The following is a 19,640-nucleotide window of genomic DNA, read 5'->3' as shown; positions in this document are numbered from 1 at the left end:
CATGGAAGGACTCACATTTGTGTCTTGGATTCCCATTATTAAGACCAACGGTTTTTAATATTTGAATATTTGGTTTTATTGGGGGAAACGACGATCACTCAAGCTTTTTTGTAACATTTTAATTTGTTTCAGTGAGATTTTATCTAATACAGTCAAACTTTTTGTTGAGTAAATAAAAAAAAAATGAAATACACTCAAAGATTTGTTTGAACCACCTTTTTTATTCCAGAACTTCACTGCTTACAGTCGCTGCTCCAACTTATCCTTTGGAGTAGCTCTGCTAGCTTGACTGATCTTTAAGAGAACTTTAGTTCCTCTGTTTGTGCATAAGATGTGTTTTGCCTTTGGTATTACTAATGTTGTTTTTTCCTTTTTGAACACTTTTGATGTGTAGCCATAGCACACCTCAAAGCTCCTCATTAATATAATTAAAGCTGAAATAATGCTTCAAGTACTTCAAGTAGCAGCTAAGTTGAAAAGGAGGATTTGGGGATGTAGAGCAGGAGCTAGTCAAGAGAAGAGCAGAAAACTTAACCTGTTTCTATCAATCATTATAGGCAATGTGAGATCTTTTGGGGAAAAGTTAGGAAAAACTCCCAAGCCCGAGCAAAGATTCAGCCACAATATCAGATCTTCTGCAGTCAGGTAGTTTTTTTTTCCCACATTCTGCTTGACATTTGTCCAAAATAGTTGTGTACTGCCCAATGAGCCAATTATTTGATTAAAATTGAGACTGGATGCATCTTTAAATGATTCAAGATATTTAAACTGGATTTGGGAATCTTTGAAATCAAGTACAACCGATTCAGAACAGAATTTAGGTTTTGACTTTGATCAAATCGATCTCATAAACATAAGTTGATCTAAATCCCTTTAACATAGGGTGTAAGTGAAACTTCAAAACATGGATACTTTTTCAAGTAATGGTGTCTGTTCATGATATTATTTCTTAAACATGCAAAAAAATATTTTTTTAATGATGGATAAACAGCTAAAGTTTCATATAAAAATTTGGACCCACTGATTTAGACATATGGCAGCCATATTGGATTTTGAGGCCAAGGATGGTGCGACCTTCATCTTTCCCTGATGGAACTTAGACTTGAATAGACTTCCTATTTATGTCCTACAACTTAAAAGCTGGGTTCTTTCTTTTTTCTCTATCTGTTTATCTGTCTATCGATTGCATAAATTCAAGCGGTGCTCTTATAAACTGTCTTTACTAAGGGGTTAGTAAGTTGTTTAGTAAGTTTAATTTACTAGAGTAACTTTTGGAAAAAAGATGTACTTTTAGTAGTTTTACAACATTTTACTTTTACTTGAGTAAAAATATGACCAAATATCACTACTCTTTGTGGAGTAGTTTCTGGCTACTCCAATCATTGTAACTACATTTATTGTTTTAAACAAATTTGAACCATTGAGAGAGACACTTTCTTATTTTTCATACTTGAGACTTATTGTTTTATCTGCTGCTGGGTGTGCCGACTCATTTGGAGGTTTAGTGCAATTAAAGTAAACGGTATAGTTTTATTTAAACTATTCTTACATACTGTAACAAGTGTTCCTGGAAATATAACTCCCAAAAAATTATTTTGAAGAGTGTGTATCATACCTTAATTCTCTTATTGTGTAATTACTGTGTTATATGATTACTTCCATCTTAGTTATTCTTTGAAATACCAATTATCATCATGGATAGGAAGTAGATTTGGATTCAGTGGGTCACATGACCTGGAAGCTATTGAAATATCAATTGTTTTTATAATAAAAAAAAATTTAAAAATATGCAAATGCTTAAAATTGAATAAAGATGAGTGTGCATCATCAGGCTAATGCAGTAAAACAATTTCACAAATAATTTGAGTCGGTGGGTCACATGACCTGGAAGCTATTGAAGAAAAGTCCCAACTTTTGTCTTTAAAAGTATCTTAAAAATTGAAAATTGTTTAAAATTGCATAAAAGCAAGTGTGCCTTACATATGTTATCTGTTGGCATGATTTTATATTAGTTTAGTCTTAGCTGGTCATAAGATAAGGAATTTATTGATTTTTGTTTCTTCAGATTGCTTGGTTCAAAGTACTTTAGCCAGATGGGGCAAACTCATTTTTATGGAAGATGATTAGGGCCACTAAATTTTTTTTTTAAAAATTTAAAAAAATTTAACAGATTTTTACATTTTATTTCAGTTTAGTATGAGAAAAAAGGCCGAATTCTAACTTCAATCTCAGACTTCTGATTTTAATCGTGGAATTCTGACTTTTTTTCTTAGAATTCTTACTTTAATCTCAGAATTGTGACTGAATTCTGACAGCTAACAAACATGTAAGCATCAAGCTGTAGCCATGTCTGTTTTAGAGACAAAACTAGCTCTCTTGTTTTAATCACCTGCTCTTCCATTAATGAAATAGCATCACTGGGGACCGTCGGGCATGTAAAAAGTTGCCTAATGCCGTCATTTTCCACCAATGTGTTACTGGCCCTCTTAAACAACTCACATCTTTTTCAGTGAAGCTGAGTGCTCCCACATCTCTTCCTTGATGGTGCCCATCTACATTAAGATCCAAAATTCTGAGATTAAAGTGAGAATTCTAAGAAAAAAAGTCAGAATTCTGAGATTAAAGTCAGAATTCTCTGAAAAAAAGTCAGAATTCTGAGATCAAAGTCAGAATTATAAGAAAAAGTCAGAATTCTGACTTTTTTTCCCATATTAAACCGAAATAATATTTAAAAATCAGTTAACTTTTTTTTCCCAGTGGCCCTAATTCTCTTCTGTACATTTTTATTTAATTTCAACCCTTTGTATATTTTTGGGAAGCATACCCCAGGGAAAAAAAAAAAAAAGATTCAAGCGTCCTCCTTTTCAGAAACCCAAATCTGTTCACCCTAAGATTGGTTACTTAGTATTTTAGTGGCCTTTAACCAAATACTTACTCTCAAATACCTTTATTAAAGTCTAGATTTTAGTTTTACTTGAGTAAAAATATGAAGTTGTGCTGTTCTTAAAGCTACAGTGTGTAACTTTTAGCGACATCTAGCGCTCAGACTGCAGACTGCAGCAACATGATCATCTCCCCCCCACCGCTTCTCCCCCCCAACAGTACGGCGAGCGTTACGGGACAAAATGTCTTCCACGACGTCCGCATCACCTACCTTCACAAGTGATGAGGTTTGTTTACATAGATAATTTTACAGATAGTATTTCATTAGTCTGTGTAGGGTATAGATTTCATGTAGACTTAAGATAATAAATATACCCATTATTTTTTCTACATGGTTGTGACATTTTGGCGATCTCGCAATCACTAGTTTGTTGGCTCTGCGCTGCCGTAGCGCAAAGATGTCTGCCTCCATGGCTGCAAGACCCGCTCCTATGTAATTATAAATAACGAATTCTAAGGTAACGCAAATATTAAGGTTAAGAGGCTGAGCTCGTAGATGATGATAAAATAACATAGTTATGTATAATATATTACATTTCTGACTGTATATCCCTGTAATTATTACACACTGTAGCTTTAAGCACAGTTTTATGGCACTCTACCCACATCGGTTTATGAGTTTGAAAACTGTTGTATTCTTGTATTCGGCCACTAGGGGCAACCTTCTCATTACGGTAGGGGAAAAAAGAAAAAAGAAAAAGTCCATCCAGGATTTTAGATTTGGCTGCTCCCCGACCGAAGCATTCTGTCCAGCTGTACACTCGGGATGACAGCACAACGTATTATTCTAGTATTATCTGAGCTCATAATAAGTGTAATTACATAGACCACAGGGAAAATACTTGTATATGATGTAACGGTGGTGAGACGTAGGCAGGGACGGTCGAAAATAGTTAAGTATCGTGTTGGTACGAGCAGTTAATGCTAACTAACAATTAGCTTGCTAATGATGAATTTAATACAAGTCAACCACCAAGGCTAACGGATAACCTATTGGATGCGGTCCGTTAAATGAGGATTTGGGACAATTTGCAACCAGGCTGGCTGATGGAAAAACTTTGATTCGGATTTAGGAATCATGGCGTCGATGTAGTTTGACTGAGTTTTGGGCTGTCAACAAGCTCGTTGCTGACGTTAGCTAACCCTGGCTAGCTAGCTAGCTCTGCCACCATGGCCAAAATAGAGAATGGCCGCCCGTCAGTGGACATGGGGAGCATCAGGACGCTTAACAGCAGTCACATAGAAGACGAGAGCTCTCTGGGTTCCGACTCGGAGATCAACGGCTTCACCAGCGAGAGGCAAACCGACAGATATGGCTTCATCGGAGGGGCGCAGCAGTACTCCGAGGAGTCGTAAGTTTGTTTCAGTTCGAAGAGTGATTCATTCCCACACAATGTTGTTTTGCAGGCTTATTGTAATCAACCTATAACATGGGAGTGGTGGAATCCATTTGAACAGAAAATGTTCTGTGATACAGAGGATAAAATATCCCAACGGGGCGATGATCAGTTGAGTTGCATGAACTGCAAAGCCAACTGCGTGGCACAGCCTGTGTTTTCTTCTAACTAACTGGATGCCCCTTTTACCTCTAGATCAGGGGTCTTCAACGTTTTCCAGGCCAAGGACCCCCTCACTGATGGCGAGATGGAGGGGGACCCCCTATTATTTATACAGTGGTGTCAAAAGTACACACATGTATTACTTAAGTAGAAGTATAGATACTGCAGTTTAAAAACACTGGTAAAAGTTGATGTATCAACTTGACCTCTTTACTCAATTAAAAGTGAAAAAGTATGTGCTCCAAAAACTACTTGAAGTATAAAGTAACCTTAAAAAAAAAACAAACAACAAAAAAACAGCCAGATGCCACTATATGAATTGAAGCTCACTATTTCTAAAAATTCTTTGAAATAGGGCCAAGGAAGAGGGAAGTCTTGTTGGTCTCCATCTACCGATACCCTCTTTCAGACATTTCAACATCTTTTTCTGAATCCGACGTTGTAGCATAGCATAGAAAACGTTTCCAGATTGAAGAACACCTGCTTGCTTTGATGATTTCCTTTAGCTAACCAATGAGTGTTTGCGTTCTATGACTCATCCAATTACACTAGTTTTGACAAGATGTGGATGGCGCCAATGATCTGCATTGGATGGCGTACATGACATGAAATAAATATTTATAAACATTAAACCTGGGGCATGCAGGTGGCGCAGTGGTAAGTGCACGACCCATGTACGGAGGCCTTAGTCCTCGACGTGGCCGACCTGAGTTCCTGTCAACCTACTTTCAAAAAAACAAGCCACTAGAGTCGTAAAAATAAAAACCAAAACATTAAACCGAAACCAAGAGTAACGAGTAACATTTGTTTTAAAAAATGTAAGGAATAGAAAGTACAGATACTTGTGTGAAAATGTAATGAGTAGAAGTCAGAAGTAGGAAGAAAAATAAGTAATGGAGTAAAGTATAGATACCTAGAAAGTGTACTTAAGTACAGTAACAAAGTATTTGTACTTCGTTACTTGACACCTCTGTATATATATTGTGAAAATGGGTTATATCCAACTAGTCCTATGGTCACTCTATTACAGATAGACTCATGCAACGAAAGTTATTTCTCCCTGGGAATATTTCTGATTTTGATTCCTCGTTGATGGGACAGGTGTTGTGAATAAAATGGTGCCCAGCTTGAAAGAGCTCTTGTGTGTCGCTGAATGTGTGCATTAATGGCTGAAAGACATCTTCTGCCTCCATTTATCCATTCACTACAGTGTGTTGAATTCATGTTCATGTGTATTTAAAGACATTTCAATTAGTGGAAAAAATTATAGGGGGGAATAGAAAAATTAAAAAGTCTAATTAAACAAAACTTTCGCAACCCCCATGCAGCACCTCCATGGACCCCATACGGGTAGCGGACCCCCTGTTGAAGACCTCCGCTCTAGAAAGATACAAGCCAGTAACATCTTGATAATGGTTAACACATATTGAGATGGTCTAATTACAATTTGCATAGTTTTATCTGGTCACATTGTAAATTATGTTTTGAATTCATCTCTGCACATCTTTCTGGGCATTGATGAATTGACACTTTTTTGTTTCCTTCATTGCAACGCTGAAGAAATGAGTGAAAGCTATCTCAGTCACTCTCCAGGTTTCTTTTTGCAGTAATGTTGGCAAGCGTTGAACCCCATCTTCTGGTGCCCTTATACCAAAGGGCCTCTTTTGGCTCAGTTTGTTGGGCTCATACTTAAGCATTCGCTTGCAGTGCTTGGCAATAAAAGTATCTTAATTAGTTAAGAGCTTTGAAAGCCTAAACTGGAGTATAAAACCGTATACTTGCCCACCACATCAAGTCTACACTCCCAGCTGAGTGAGAGCTATCCTGTGTTTAAAAAAGGAAACTGTGACGGAGTTTTACCCTGCTATTACAGGCTTGACCTGATGAGATAATAACATAACTCAGTAAAGCTTCAGAAATGATATGTAATGTTAGTTTTGACCATGTTAAATCTTCTGTTCTGTTGTAGAGCTTCGCCCCCTTTTTTCTTTGCATAGAATCACCTCACCAATACATTTGAACTACACTAATCCCGACTACAGGATCAACATATTTAGTCCACATTATTCATCTTATCATGTCTATTTTAATGATTAACATCTCAAAAGCAATGATTGGATGCATAAAGTTGCAGATGCACCATTTGATTGGTGACCATTTGATCAAATTATTACTTTTTTTGCATTGGTCATTATATATATATATCATCAACATCAAGAAGAAAGAACACGAGAAGCTTGAGAAATACCAAGGACTGAAGGAGGAGCTAGAAAAGATGTGGAAAGTGAGAGCAGCAGTGGTGCCAGTGGTAATTGGAGCACTGGGGGCTGTGACCCCCAAACTGGGAGAGTGGCTACAGCAGATTCCAGGTAAAACATCAGAGGTCTCTGTCCAGAAGAGCGCAGTCCTAGGAACAGCTAAGATACTGCGCAGAACCCTCAAACTCCCAGGCCTCTGGTAGAGGACCCGAGCTTGAGGATGACACATACCACCCCACGAGGGGTGAGAAAACAGTTTATATATATATATATATATATATATATATATATATATATATATATATATATATATATATATATATATCATAACTGTATATATCATAACTGAATTGAATAAGGCAGACTTACTTCGCCCTGGCTTCCGTACATGTTGCTATCCATTGTTCACTTTCCTTATTTCTGTCACACTGGTGACATAATCAATGCTAACCAAGCGTGATGGTGTCACCAGACACTCAGAGGTGTGTGGATGGAGGACACGCAGATTGCCAAAGACTTTTATCGCCAATGGAAAGGGAGCCAAACGCCAATTTCTAACGTGTCGCCCCGTGTTTGAAAAACCCGTTAACCCACTAATTTCAGTGGAAAGAGGCATTAGTTTTAAAGTGGTTAGTGAACAGAACATTAGTGATTTCTGTAATGCTACATTATTCCTAAAGGCAGGATTGCCTTTATTTTCCAAAACGTTCCATCAATGCTTTTTTCCTGTGGTCAGAAACATTTCTCAATAGGCCTAAATGATCCTTTTTTGTAAACACTGGAAAGTGTTCAAAGCAAATACACCAGCTTACTGTAGCTTGTTGAAGGGGCTTCTAGTGGTACTAGCATTATCATTATGCATTTTTGAAACATTGGTTTACATTAATACTTCTCTTTGAAACATGACTTGTGCAGGAGTCATGAAAGTCTTCTGTTTTACTCATTTTATTTTGATGTGATTTTGTGTATTTGAGATATTCACTCACTTTTAACATTGAGTTTCACTCTCTTGTCTCTGCTTTGTCACCAGAGCTCAGGATGTTCCTCCAGAGGTGCTCAGGCAACGGGAGGTGAAGTGGCTGGATATGCTCAGCCATTGGGACAAATGGATGCTGAAAAGGTTCAATAAGGTCAGCAAAGGCTATTAAAACAACTCAAGCTGATAGTTTGTATGTTCTGAATCGTGCCGATGCATGATTAAACTTCCATCGCTGTTGCTTCAAGGATTTTAATTGCGCAAGCTAGAAATTTATAGACTTATTGTTCGCAAACCCACTTGTTTAACAAGTTCTGTGTGAACAGATTTCTGCAGCTGAGCAAAGAGCTGTAACCTCACCTCATTTCTTCGAGTCAGCTGCAAGCCAGGACACAACCCTGTTGTTGTCTCCTATCACACTATGTGACAAAATGACTGTCTCAGATTCAGGGTGGAGCTGCTCTTAGTTTCTGTGATAGAACCATGTAATAATGGTGGTGAAAATGTAAACTATTTATACACCAAAGTTTGGGGAAGCATTGAGAGCTTTCCAGTAGTACACAGCAGCTGAAGAACAGACCTTTTTCTATTTTTATAATGATTAGGGGTTTCTAACGATCCTTTGTGCTTTTTTCTTTTGTGAAAGTCTCTTGCTAAGCTATTGAAAAGCCATCTGTGTTTTGAAACATACAGTGATGGATCATTTTAGGGAGTACTGTGAATAAGAGCACAATGTGAAGTGAATTCATCAGGTGAGTCAGTTGCATCACATGAGGTTTGTTGTTGTTATTGAATGATCATCGCTTTTGCACTAACATAAGAATAAGAAATCCTTAAGCCTTTGTTTTCATTCCCAAGTAGAATGATGGCAGACTTTGATCCCACTAAGGTCAACATAATCTTCCTCCAAACTGTCTCTGTTTGTTTTGAATATAAAATATGTTTTCTTTTATCATGCTTGCCTGAAAAAACCTGAGTTAAACCTATAATAAGCATATTTGGCCTGAACTTGATCAGGTAAAAAAGATGATCTTCTAATGGAATGAGTATTTCTTTCCATGAAGATATTTATCATTCCATGTAAGATAATTACATATTATGCACTTAAAATAAGAATACTGTTGCTATTTTTTATTTTAATTTTAAATGTGAATCTTATTCAATTGCTTTAGTTACCTGTGCAAAACGAGGGAAAATACTCCTGTTTCAAGAAAAAAGATATTTTTCCATATTGTTTTTATCTATTGCTGAGTTTATCTGGCTTTTATTGTATGCTCGGCTCAAACAATTAATCGGATTGTGAATAATCATGTATGAAATAATTGTCTTCCAATTTAATAATTGGTTATAGACTCTGACTGTTGACATCAACTGAAATGGTAACCCAACAGTGCAGTAAATATGTTGAAAAGGTTAAAAAAATTACACTTTGCATTTAAGATAAAAAATCTTTTTTGGTCCTTGAATATTATTTATATAATTTTATAATTTATCTAGAGCTTCTCAAATGACACATTTTTGGCTTCCCCTAGTTTATATACTGTATAAAATCACCTCGGGTATCCAATTATTGATCCATTAATCAAATTGCAAAACAATCATTAGCTGCAGCCCTAATTCTATATTAGACATTCTCTGATTTAAGTGTTTACGTTTTGACTGAATTTGAATGATTTATAAACTTTAAATTGACCATCTTTTAACATTTTATCTCACCGTTTCATAATGTAAAATAAAAAATGTAATCTCATGTAATGATTGACTACACAATTAAATGATACCAGAATCATCATTTCCTGTTTGTTTAATTATCTATTATGTTAGCTTGTAAACGTATATCAACAAATTAGAGGAATTACCGGTAGGTTATTGAGGAGTCTATCTGTAGAAGTTCGGTGTTAAACGTATAAAGCCGACTCAAATCTCCAGAGGTTAATACTGTTAGAAAATAAAAAAGAAGAAATTTAAACATGGAACTGGCATCTTCAACTGGAAAAGGTGTAAAAACACTGTTAAACACGAACATCCTCATATATTATTGTTGGTATCTCCAGTTTGCTTTGACTGTGATTTCATTCATGAATTACAGTTATAGTAATCTTTCTAATATGCACTACATACATTTTCATTGGCTTCATTTGTAACTTTGACACCCTTGTTTATCTTTGTTCACTGGTTAATTAGTAAAATGCTTCCTCTGGTTCAGGTGAGACTCCGTTGTCAGAAAGGGATCCCTCCTGCCCTCAGAGGCCGTGCCTGGCTCTACCTATCAGGAGGGAAGGTGAAGAGAGAACAGAACCAAGGAAAGTTTCAGGTCAGACAGCTTCTCTTTTCACTTCCTCCTCCTCGGCTCTCTAGTTGTTTTATTGTAGGCTCATTTAATTTTTTTTTTATTTCAGTGGAAATTTCACTGAACTGAATCGGCTGTTTAAAAACAAACAACAAAACACTGACTTATTTTTCTAAATCTAAATTTGTATCTAAGATGATTCAGTTTGTTTCTAATTTTACTCATGGCATCACTAATATATTTCTTGTAAGTCATGGTATGTGTCTATTTTGTGTATTTTGACAGGAGCTGGACAGTCAACCAGGAGACCCTAAATGGCTCGATGTGATTGAAAAAGATCTCCATCGACAGTTTCCTTTTCATGAGATGTTTGTGTCACGAGGAGGACACGGGTGAGTTCTCTGTGATCTTACAAGTCGAAGTAGTGATTGTACAGTTTGATGGTAAATATGATTAAATCCTCTCCCTGTTTATATTTTCTCACTATGCAGGCAGCAGGATCTGTTTCGTGTTCTCAAGGCATACACTCTCTACAAACCTGAGGAGGGATACTGCCAGGCCCAGGCCCCTATTGCTGCTGTTTTATTAATGCACATGCCTGCTGAGGTACTGATTTTTGCATGTTCTGAATCCATTTTGTTTTTAGGTTTAGTAGCGGGAAGATAAACTGTAAAAGTGGCGTGACACCCAGGTAGAGCTTTAAATTTCACTACTTTTAAGGCTTCTGTGTTATTTAGTAAAATCGAGACTCTGGACAGCTTCCTCAGTGGTATGAGGGCTTATTGATTCCTTATTCTGGGTACTTGTATCTGGTTTGACTGACGTATTCACACACTGATATGTTTTCAGTTCCTTGTTCAGAACTCTAGGCTTATAAAAACCAAAAGGACAGTCTGGTTGTAAATAACACGTCTACTCGTGGTACTTTTTAAAGAGGACAATTTAGACTTAGACAACATTTAATTGTCATTTTGTATAAACAGAATGTATACAAAATGAAATTTTGTTTAGTACAGCTTTTCAGACAGTAAACTAACATTTCCATTCCATAAAGTGTAGCAGTAATCAAATGTAAACAGTGTGGGAGAAAAAACATGGTGCAAAAATCTATTCTACAAATTATAGATTTTGTTTAGTGTTGGTATCGTTTCTGGCCTGATTCATCTAAAGATGCATTATGACAGAGCGCAGTACATAGTATCCCTATACAAACTGTGTTAAGGAAGGATGGTGAAGTGGACGGCTGCTCTCGCCTCATGCTCCGTAATAGAGCTGAGGTGTTGTCAAACAGCAGCGCTCGAAGTAGAGTGTGGAGTTGTGACTGTTGATGCTGAAAAATCTGAACTTTTCCATGAAATCGCGTCATGGCGACCAATCAGGGACTGGTTGTAGTTGTGCTATAGGTTAAAGAAATGCAGCGGAAGCAAAGCTTTTCTCAGCTAAAACGTTAAAGGTAGAAATAAGTAATGATCTGAAGAGGTTTTTAGGTGTCTTAAAACATTTTTTTTTATTTATTCCTTCAAAGACTGCTGGTCGTCCTCCCTTAGGTCCAGCAGAGACCTCGTTCTCTCACTTCCCCCTGCCCACCATCGATGCTTTCTCCCTGGTTAGAAGTTATGCTGAATGGGAATCTGGCATTAGCTCCAGGACAGTTTGTAGAGAGCTCCATAGAACGGCTTTCTATTTGCAAGCAGGTGCAGCCAAGCCGTACATCTCCAAGTGTTATGCAAATTATGGGATGCAGTGGTGTAAAGCACGTCCCCACTGGACTTCAGAACAGTAGAGGTGCATTCCCTGAGAGCATTAATTGTGGTTCTTTATCTGGAAGTTTTATGGTCCCCTCTAGGCTTGGTGGTTGCCAGGAGGATGGTAGTTGTCTGTTTTGTGCAAAGTGTAAAGATTAGTGGATTGACGCCCCTTATTTCCAGTGAAAGGAATTCCGAATGACTGAACAGACCAAGAGATTTCCGATATTTCAACACTTTTCAAGGCACACCGCAAACTTTGTGACCTAAAGAGTTGATGCATATGAGTCAGGCTAATATACCGCCTGTTGCAGCACACTGCTACTTAGTAGTTGAGCTAGTTGCTAGCTCAAAGAATGACCTTGCTAATTTGTTGTTTTTACTTGGGAATAACGTACAAAGATAATCTGACACGGTCCCATTCCTGACTTCAGTGCTCAAAGAATTACTGCTGCATGCTGTGCTGGCTTATAGGTGTGCTGTATGAACTGATGATCTTTAGACGTGTTTCTAAGAGGATCTTGTGTTTGTTTCTGCAGGATGCTTTCTGGGGGCTTGTCCAAATCTGTGAGAAATATCTTCCTGGCTACTACAGCCCTGGCTTGGTGAGTTGACATTCACTGTGACATCACTATTGGTTAGAAATAAAAATAAAAAAAAAGATGTAATTTGAATACAAATGGACAAGTTCTAACAGAACTTGTATATAATATATGTAAACAATTGAAGCTCTCTGATGAAACTATGTGAATCAAATTTCAGAATTTTTATGTTTTTTTTTTGAGTTCTCACTCTTGTCACTTCAGGAAGCAATCCAGTTGGATGGAGAGATCTTGTTTGCTCTGCTGCGACGAGTTTCCCCAATAGCCTTCAGGCACCTGGAGAAACATAAGATTGACCCCGTCCTGTACATGACCGAGTGGTTTATGTGTGCCTTCTCCAGAACCCTGCCCTGGGCTTCAGTGCTGCGTGTCTGGGACATGTTTCTCTGCGATGGTAATAAGCATATCTCACTGTAACTCAACATCACAACGTCCCAATGTCTGAATCGCCCCCCTCTTCTCTGTGCGTAGGAGTCAAAATAATTTTCCGTGTGGGTTTGGTGCTGCTTAAGTGCACATTGGGAACACGTGAGAAGCTGAAGACCTGCCAGGGTCTGTATGAAACCATGGAGCTCCTCCGGGCCATCGACCCACGGTACATGCAGGAGGGATTCCTCGTCCGAGAGGTAAGAGCAGAGAGCTGGAATAACACAGAAATGTAGCGCCTGGTATTTATCACAAACACGGAGCTTGTTATAACTATTGGTTTTAGCTAAGAATTTTGTTTTCCTGTCCTCCTTTTACATTTGATAAAAACGTCTTAAACCTTTAAATGGGATCTGCTTGATTGGAATCACTAAGTCCAGGATTATTTTAACCAAAGTAAATATTAGAGAATAAAACCCTTTATTTTTATGTGTTTATGTGTTTGCTTTCCTAAAATAGAAAAGCTCAGAGAACGCTTGTTATCTACCGAATAATTTGGGGTTTCAACAGTCGGTGTCACATTTTTAAACTTGTCTAATGAAGCCTAAACTTCTAGTTTTTACACATAAAATCAACACAAAGTTTTGTAAAACTATGAATGTATGTGACATCTCTAATTCAGCCCTATTTTCTCTAACACCTGTAAATAATTTCTGGTGCAGCTAATCACCTTCAGAAGTAAATTAATCAGCGAAGGGAATCCATCTGCTGATAATTAAATCCCATCCAACAGAACGAGGAAGCAGAAGCAGCCAACAGGGCCGTGGTAACATCCTCAGGTGGTAGAATCCCTCAACAGAAAACTGCTTGTGATATCCAAAATTAAGCATTTGTTGTGGTGCAGCTAGCAAAAAAAAAACATAAGATGGCCAGAGTTTATGGAAAGATGGCTGGAGCTAAATAAAGGGCTTCACCTTTCAGTAGGACAATGACGTGAAGGCGTAGCCAAAGCTGTAGTAGAGCGCTGAAGATCAAAGTCTATTTAAATGTCTGAATAGACCAGTTAAAGTCCAGACATAAATTAAATGAGGCTCAGGGGCAGCCTTTACAGATACTCTCTGTCTGGGAGTTTAATTTAGAGAGGAATGGGTAAAATGTCAGTTTCCATTGATGCCAATCTGCTAGAGAAGTGGATTGGCTGCAGGATTTTAATGCTGATAAACACATATTTCACTTTGCAGTCATGCTGTTACTACTCTTGGCTGATCTCAAATCTTCTTAACACGATATGAGTGATGACTCATTGAATAGAGTTTTTTTTCTCAAATCTTTTGTTCGAAGTTGAGATGAAGTTTTTGCTCACTCTGTAATCAGAATGAAACATATAATCTTAAAAATGTCTGAGGATGCATTCACAATAAGAAACGTGCTAGGTTCACTTGTTTGGGCCCAGACTTGGAGCAGACCATCATTTCCTGTTTGGTGCCGTGGGCTTTCACACTGGCCTTTAGTTAACAGAAATTGTAACAAATGAGTAGCGTCGTAAACTAGCCCCACCCACCAGCGGCCAAAATTATTTTTGCCTGCGAGTGCTCTAACCTCGATCAATGCCCCAGGCCCTAGAACTGGCGGCCAATCACAACGCAGAGATAGGGTTAGTGTTTTGAATTTTTGGATTCAAAGTGGGCGGGATTTTGAGGGCGTGACGACAAAGCTGCGCAACGTTGGAGAAAGCACAACAAGGAAGATGGCAACAACTATTGAACAGTTCTCTTTTGACTCAGTTTTGCAAGGATTAGACTTTGGGTTTTCGTTGAAACGTGAGCAAAAAGAGGCTCTACGCTCATTCATTTTTAAGTAGGACGTTTTCACCATTTTACCAACAGGCTTTTTGTTTACACTCCCCAACCAGCTTTCTGTCGCACTTACTACGTCACAGTCAGTTGCGCTCATTGTTCAGAGCGTTGGTCAATACGGTTTGAAAGACAGCGGTTGCTCTCATCAACAATCTTCCGATGTCTCATTCATCGGGGCCAGACTAAATGACACATTTAATCTCACATTTAGTCTGGTTTATCAGGCTAACAGATGAGTGTGATGATCGTTGCTCCCGTTGGACAGAAAGGACGTGGCAGGACCATTTCAGTTCTGAATTAGAAAGACTTACAGCTGTAAATTCATACTGAACAGCAGCTCATTTAATGCAGGTTTTTAAATGCCTTTGGTGGGTCGTTCTGCACCCTTCAGCACGCTGGGAGCTTAGGACACAAACCAGCTCTAACTTTCTAATGTTCTAACTTTGAAAAGAGTTTTGTCTTGTGGGGGTAAAGCTGAGGAGAACAAGAGGATATTATAGATTTAGGGGAAAAGAAGAGGAGCATGAGAGTCAATTAAATTGACAAGAAACAGACCTATTGAGCAGAGTTCCACTTGGGCAGTTTCTGCTCATGTGCTAAGCTGAGTAAGAGCCTCTGTCTCCTCAAACAATAAACCCTCTCATCTGTAGGGCTGCCTCTGCTGTGGGTGAACGAGTCTCCTTTGGCATTTACTGACAAAGAAGAAGCTCAAACACACATGGTCTAACATGGAAGGGATTCATTTTCCAGTGTGGGCTCTTTAAAGTCCTGTTGCCTCACAGTTTCCTAATGACGCCCCCCTTCCCTCCCCTCCTCCCATTTTTCAGATTCTCGAAGTGCCGGTGACAGCGCGAGACATCGAGAGGGAGCACCACACCCAGATCAAACGCTGGAAGAAAAACCGCGGAGAGCTTAACTTTAAGCCAGCTCCGAGGATGCACGGTGCCCGCATCATCATGTTGGCCGAACCACCCAGGCGTCAGGACCTGAAGCAGAACCCCACCATCGTGCTCGAGGTGCCGGAGCCTCCCCAGCAGCTCAACAAAGGCAAAGAGGAGCGAAAGAGCAAGAAGAAAAAGAGCATAAAGAAACCCCCCACCATTGAGGAGATCCCAAACCCGTACCCTCTCCCCACTGATCCATCTCCTCCATCCTCAAATCCACCCGCACCACCTCCAGACAGCAGCAGCGTGGCGTCGGAGACCCCACCTGAAACTAAAATGGACTCCAATAACCAGCAGACAGCGCCCCCTACAGACCCTCCTGCTGCCAACGAACCTGCTCTCCAGGAATCCACACAAAGCCTTAGCAGCTCAGAGCAGGATACGTACCTGTAGCTGTACAGCGGCGTTTTTGTACGTGTGTTTGTTTGCGTGTCTGTTAAAAGCACCAGCACCCTACAATCAAAAGCCAGCCTTGCCAAGATCTGTTCAGATTTTTTATGCTGTTCACACGCTGGACTTTTTTGGTTTGTATTCATTTTAAAACACAAGTTTGCCTATAATATTCACATAGTCTGGAAACTTAAGTGCAAAGTGTACAACTACTTAAATCTTCCATTTAGTTGGCCACATTAAGCTGCAGGTGCCATTAGATGCTTAAAATATGTTCCTTAATGCATGTCTTTTTTTGCAAAGTGTTTTTGGATTATATAATATAGAACTTAAAGAACAAGAACGTGCCAAAGGTAATGCAGCTTTGACTCATTGCTAACACTAGCAGTTAATATGGTGCTGAAAATCACCACTGCTTTCAATTTTTGAAAATACTACTTGTTTGGTCCACTAGAGGGCACCATCACACTGCCCTGAGCTGTGTGTCATGTTACAATTTCTAAACCTGTCCACGGTAATGAGTCACTAAATGTGCCCTTTTTTTTTTTTTTTTTTGTCCATCACAGATACTTTTTTTTTCTCAGTTGGACTCTTGTGCTGCGATTATTTATTCAGTTAAATCTTCCTGCAGCTGTCTTCCACCAACAGGGTTCTGCATTGTTGGGACGGAGGACACTGGACATTCCTGTTTGACACGTCCCTATCTCCTTAAATGCCATTTACTTTTAAGTCCTTTAGGTATTTGTTAAATAAGAACATTAAATGACTGCGGATCACCTATCGGTGCTGACTTTTCCTCTGCGTTACTTGAGAGTTCGTGCATTCCTAGGTCACTTTTTTTTTTTTTTTTTGGGCGGCTAGATCTTCCAAAGAAAAATGACTGTTCTGAGACTATCAATGTTACATCTACAGGCCTTTGCTGTGTGTACAGCTAATGGGGTTAATGGGATTTCCATATGGGAGATTTGTAGCAGTTTTCTTTGTAATTACTTATATGGAGAACTTCAGGTCTATTGAGGGTTTTTTTAGCCTTTTTTTTAAAACACAAAATCGGTGTCATTCCAGTTCTTTATCACTAAATATAAAAACCCACTTGTAAATGTGAGAGTGAGTAAGAAAAAAATATATATATATACATATAGATATCTGTAAAAAAAAATTAACTAAAAAGATGAGAAAGCAGTGAGGAATAAAAGGTTGACAGCTGTATATTGTTTGCAATTTATCTTTCTGACATTGTTCCTTTTTAATGTTTAAATGCCTATTGTGTAGATATGACATGTACATTTTTTCTTAAAAAAAAAAAAAGAAGCTTAATGCTAAATGTTTGATTAGAGGTTGAAGAAAGTGCCATCTTTCAATCAGAACAGGCCAATTTGTAACACTAGGAGAAAAAAATGGTAAAAATGTAGAGTTTGCAGGAAACTTTCCACTTTACTCACTTTAAAAAGAAAATTGGAATTTTTTTTACTTACACTAGGTTAATACAGGAGTTATTAAGTTACGATACATGTTTTTGGTATTTCTCGCTCGAAACCTTTCTTTTTGCACTTTTGATTGCCATCTGCCAGTAATGCAATGTGCCCTGTTGACCAGTAGAGGGCGCACTCACTGCTTTGAACTGTCCTCTACTGTGGGATGCGTTAACATATTTTTGCACCATTTATACTTAGACTAAATAAATATAACTTCATATTTCCATGACATTTGTACACATGCTACAGCTCCCATTTTGAATAAACTATAAATCTACATTAACCTTGTATTTGTGTTTACTTGTTACAGACACATTTCTCAAAGCTGATCCTTTTCTTCTTCCATAGATTATATTTCATTTGCATGCATTGAATATTTTAGTATCTCTTAGTGCTAGGATTAGTCATTACATTTTATAAAGGAAATATCCTTTATAGTCAATAGTGGAAACATGCAAGGATAAGAAAATTAGAACAGGAGGCAGAGCAGTTAAGGCAAACTGGCAACATTATTTAAATACCTGTACAGTTATTAGTTAAAACTATATACCTGTGACTGTAGTTGGATTTACTTGCACTAATGAAATAACTATCTGCATTATGCTAAGGCTGTCATTTTATGGCAGATACATTATAGCATTTTATTGCCTATGAATCCATGTTTCGGTTGTTGCTTGTTCATTTGACACAGCAGCTAAAGCACTGCTTCACCTTTACTTTTGTTTAGACCAGCTGTCTAACTGAAATTATTGGTTTGGTTTAATTCATGAATATAAACTCTGCTAAAGAAGACAATATTTAAATAAGCAGTAGTCTGATTTATTAGTTTATTTGGGGTTTTTTGTTTTAAAAAAAATGAGACGAACAGGACTTCTTGGACACAAATAAAAACAGAACTGATTATAAAATATAGTTTGATTCTAACAAACATTTGATCTTATGTATATTTAGGAAGCAAATATCTTTAACTGTCTTACATTTAGGACTTTTAGAAATAAAAACCAGGTAGTTTTTTGAAGGGTTTTCACAAATCCCATTTACCTGGAGCGAGACCAAACAGCTTTTTGTGTCCGAAAAGGTTGTTTAGACAAATGACAGGTGGCTTTTCTTTTGTTGATTCACTCTTTGAGCCCCCAAATGCTCCTTTTCTCCTCATTGAGGTGTCAGATATTTAATAGTTTGCCTCAGGCTTCAAAGAGTTCAGTGCAAATTGCAGCCTTGATGACCTCAAAAAGCCTGTTAACTCATTCCTAATCGTCCAGCAAGGTGTGAGCTGCAGCTGTTGACCCGTGGTCAGCAGGAGGCGAGCAAAGGGATTAACACAGGCAGCAACTTGTAGGAAACGTAGAAGTGGCGAATGTCTGAGTTTCTGAGGGGAGCAGCATTTCAGGTGTGTAAAAGTTCCCACATTTGGTCCCATCTTTTTCTGAATTTCCAATATATTGATTGTATGATTTCGAGTCATAGATCAAAAGTAATGTCAATCTGGGAAGAAAGTAAAGAGGAAAGACAAAATATTTAATCTGAATAGAAATCTAAACATTTATGGAATTTATTTTCACAACTATGTCTTTCAACCTACATTCAGTTTAATCTCAGTATAAATCCAGCTGTTCTGTGAAGGATTGTTTTTAATTTAAAGATTTTGCAAGATGTTGCTATTTAGTTAAAAACATTAAATAGCCTATACTTATATAGTGCTTTTTTCAAGTCAGGAGACTTGACCAAAGTGCTTTACAGTCATTCAAACACACACTCACAGGCAACCTACGTTGTAGCCACAGCTGTGATGGGGCTCACTGACAGAAGAGAGGCTGCAGTACACTGGCGCCACCGGGCCGTTTGACCACCACTATTTGGGCGTAAACTTCACAAATCTTTTCTGGAATTGTTTCCACAAGAATAGTGCATTATATGTAACCAAATTTAAACTTTATCGTCTTAATGTAAGACAGCGTAGGTTTAAAACTCACTGTGCACACCATACTGAACACAGCACCCTAATTGTTAAAAAACAAACAAACTAAAAAACAGTTTGTTAGGATGCTCTGGTGAGGGTTTTTGCAAGAGGGATGGGAAAATGGTCACAGAGGGGAAGATGAGTGAAGCTAAAACCTGATATAAGAGAGGGGGTTTACCTTTCAGTGGGACAACCACCTCCATAAACAACAAACTTCAATGGAACGGTTTAGTCAATGCATGCCTCTGCATTAGAAAGACCAAAAGTATAAACCTA

At 38.1% G+C, this 19,640-nt stretch overlaps 1 protein-coding gene across 1 annotated transcript; it reads left to right on the top strand.

The window, feature by feature from the left end:
• Nucleotides 1-4,113: 4,113 nt before the first annotated feature.
• Nucleotides 4,114-17,687, top strand: LOC119784953 (TBC1 domain family member 10A-like). Its single transcript, XM_038287273.1, has 9 exons — nucleotides 4,114-4,295; nucleotides 7,791-7,890; nucleotides 9,943-10,050; nucleotides 10,312-10,418; nucleotides 10,518-10,632; nucleotides 12,311-12,376; nucleotides 12,578-12,767; nucleotides 12,845-12,999; nucleotides 15,423-17,687. Exons 1-9 carry the CDS (start codon nucleotides 4,114-4,116, stop codon nucleotides 15,930-15,932), a joined length of 1,533 nt encoding a protein of 510 aa, XP_038143201.1. The 3' UTR covers nucleotides 15,933-17,687.
• The last annotated feature ends 1,953 nt before the right edge of the window (nucleotides 17,688-19,640 follow it).

The sequence above is a fragment of the Cyprinodon tularosa genome, unplaced genomic scaffold (genome assembly GCF_016077235.1).
Source record: "Cyprinodon tularosa strain WSP-4 unplaced genomic scaffold, ASM1607723v1 ctg238, whole genome shotgun sequence".
Taxonomy (NCBI): Eukaryota; Metazoa; Chordata; class Actinopteri; order Cyprinodontiformes; family Cyprinodontidae; genus Cyprinodon; species Cyprinodon tularosa.
Note: the sequence above shows the minus strand (reverse complement) of the source record. Positions and strands in the feature narration are given on the sequence as shown.

Coding starts and splice junctions, on each gene's coding strand:
- LOC119784953 (XM_038287273.1), top strand. CDS start 4,114: ATGGCCAAAATAGAGAATGGCCGCCCGTCAGTGGACATGGGGAGCATC. Junction 7,891..9,942: donor TGCTGAAAAGGTTCAATAAG/GTCAGCAAAGGC, acceptor CCTCTGGTTCAG/GTGAGACTCCGTTGTCAGAA. Junction 12,377..12,577: donor GCTACTACAGCCCTGGCTTG/GTGAGTTGACAT, acceptor TTGTCACTTCAG/GAAGCAATCCAGTTGGATGG.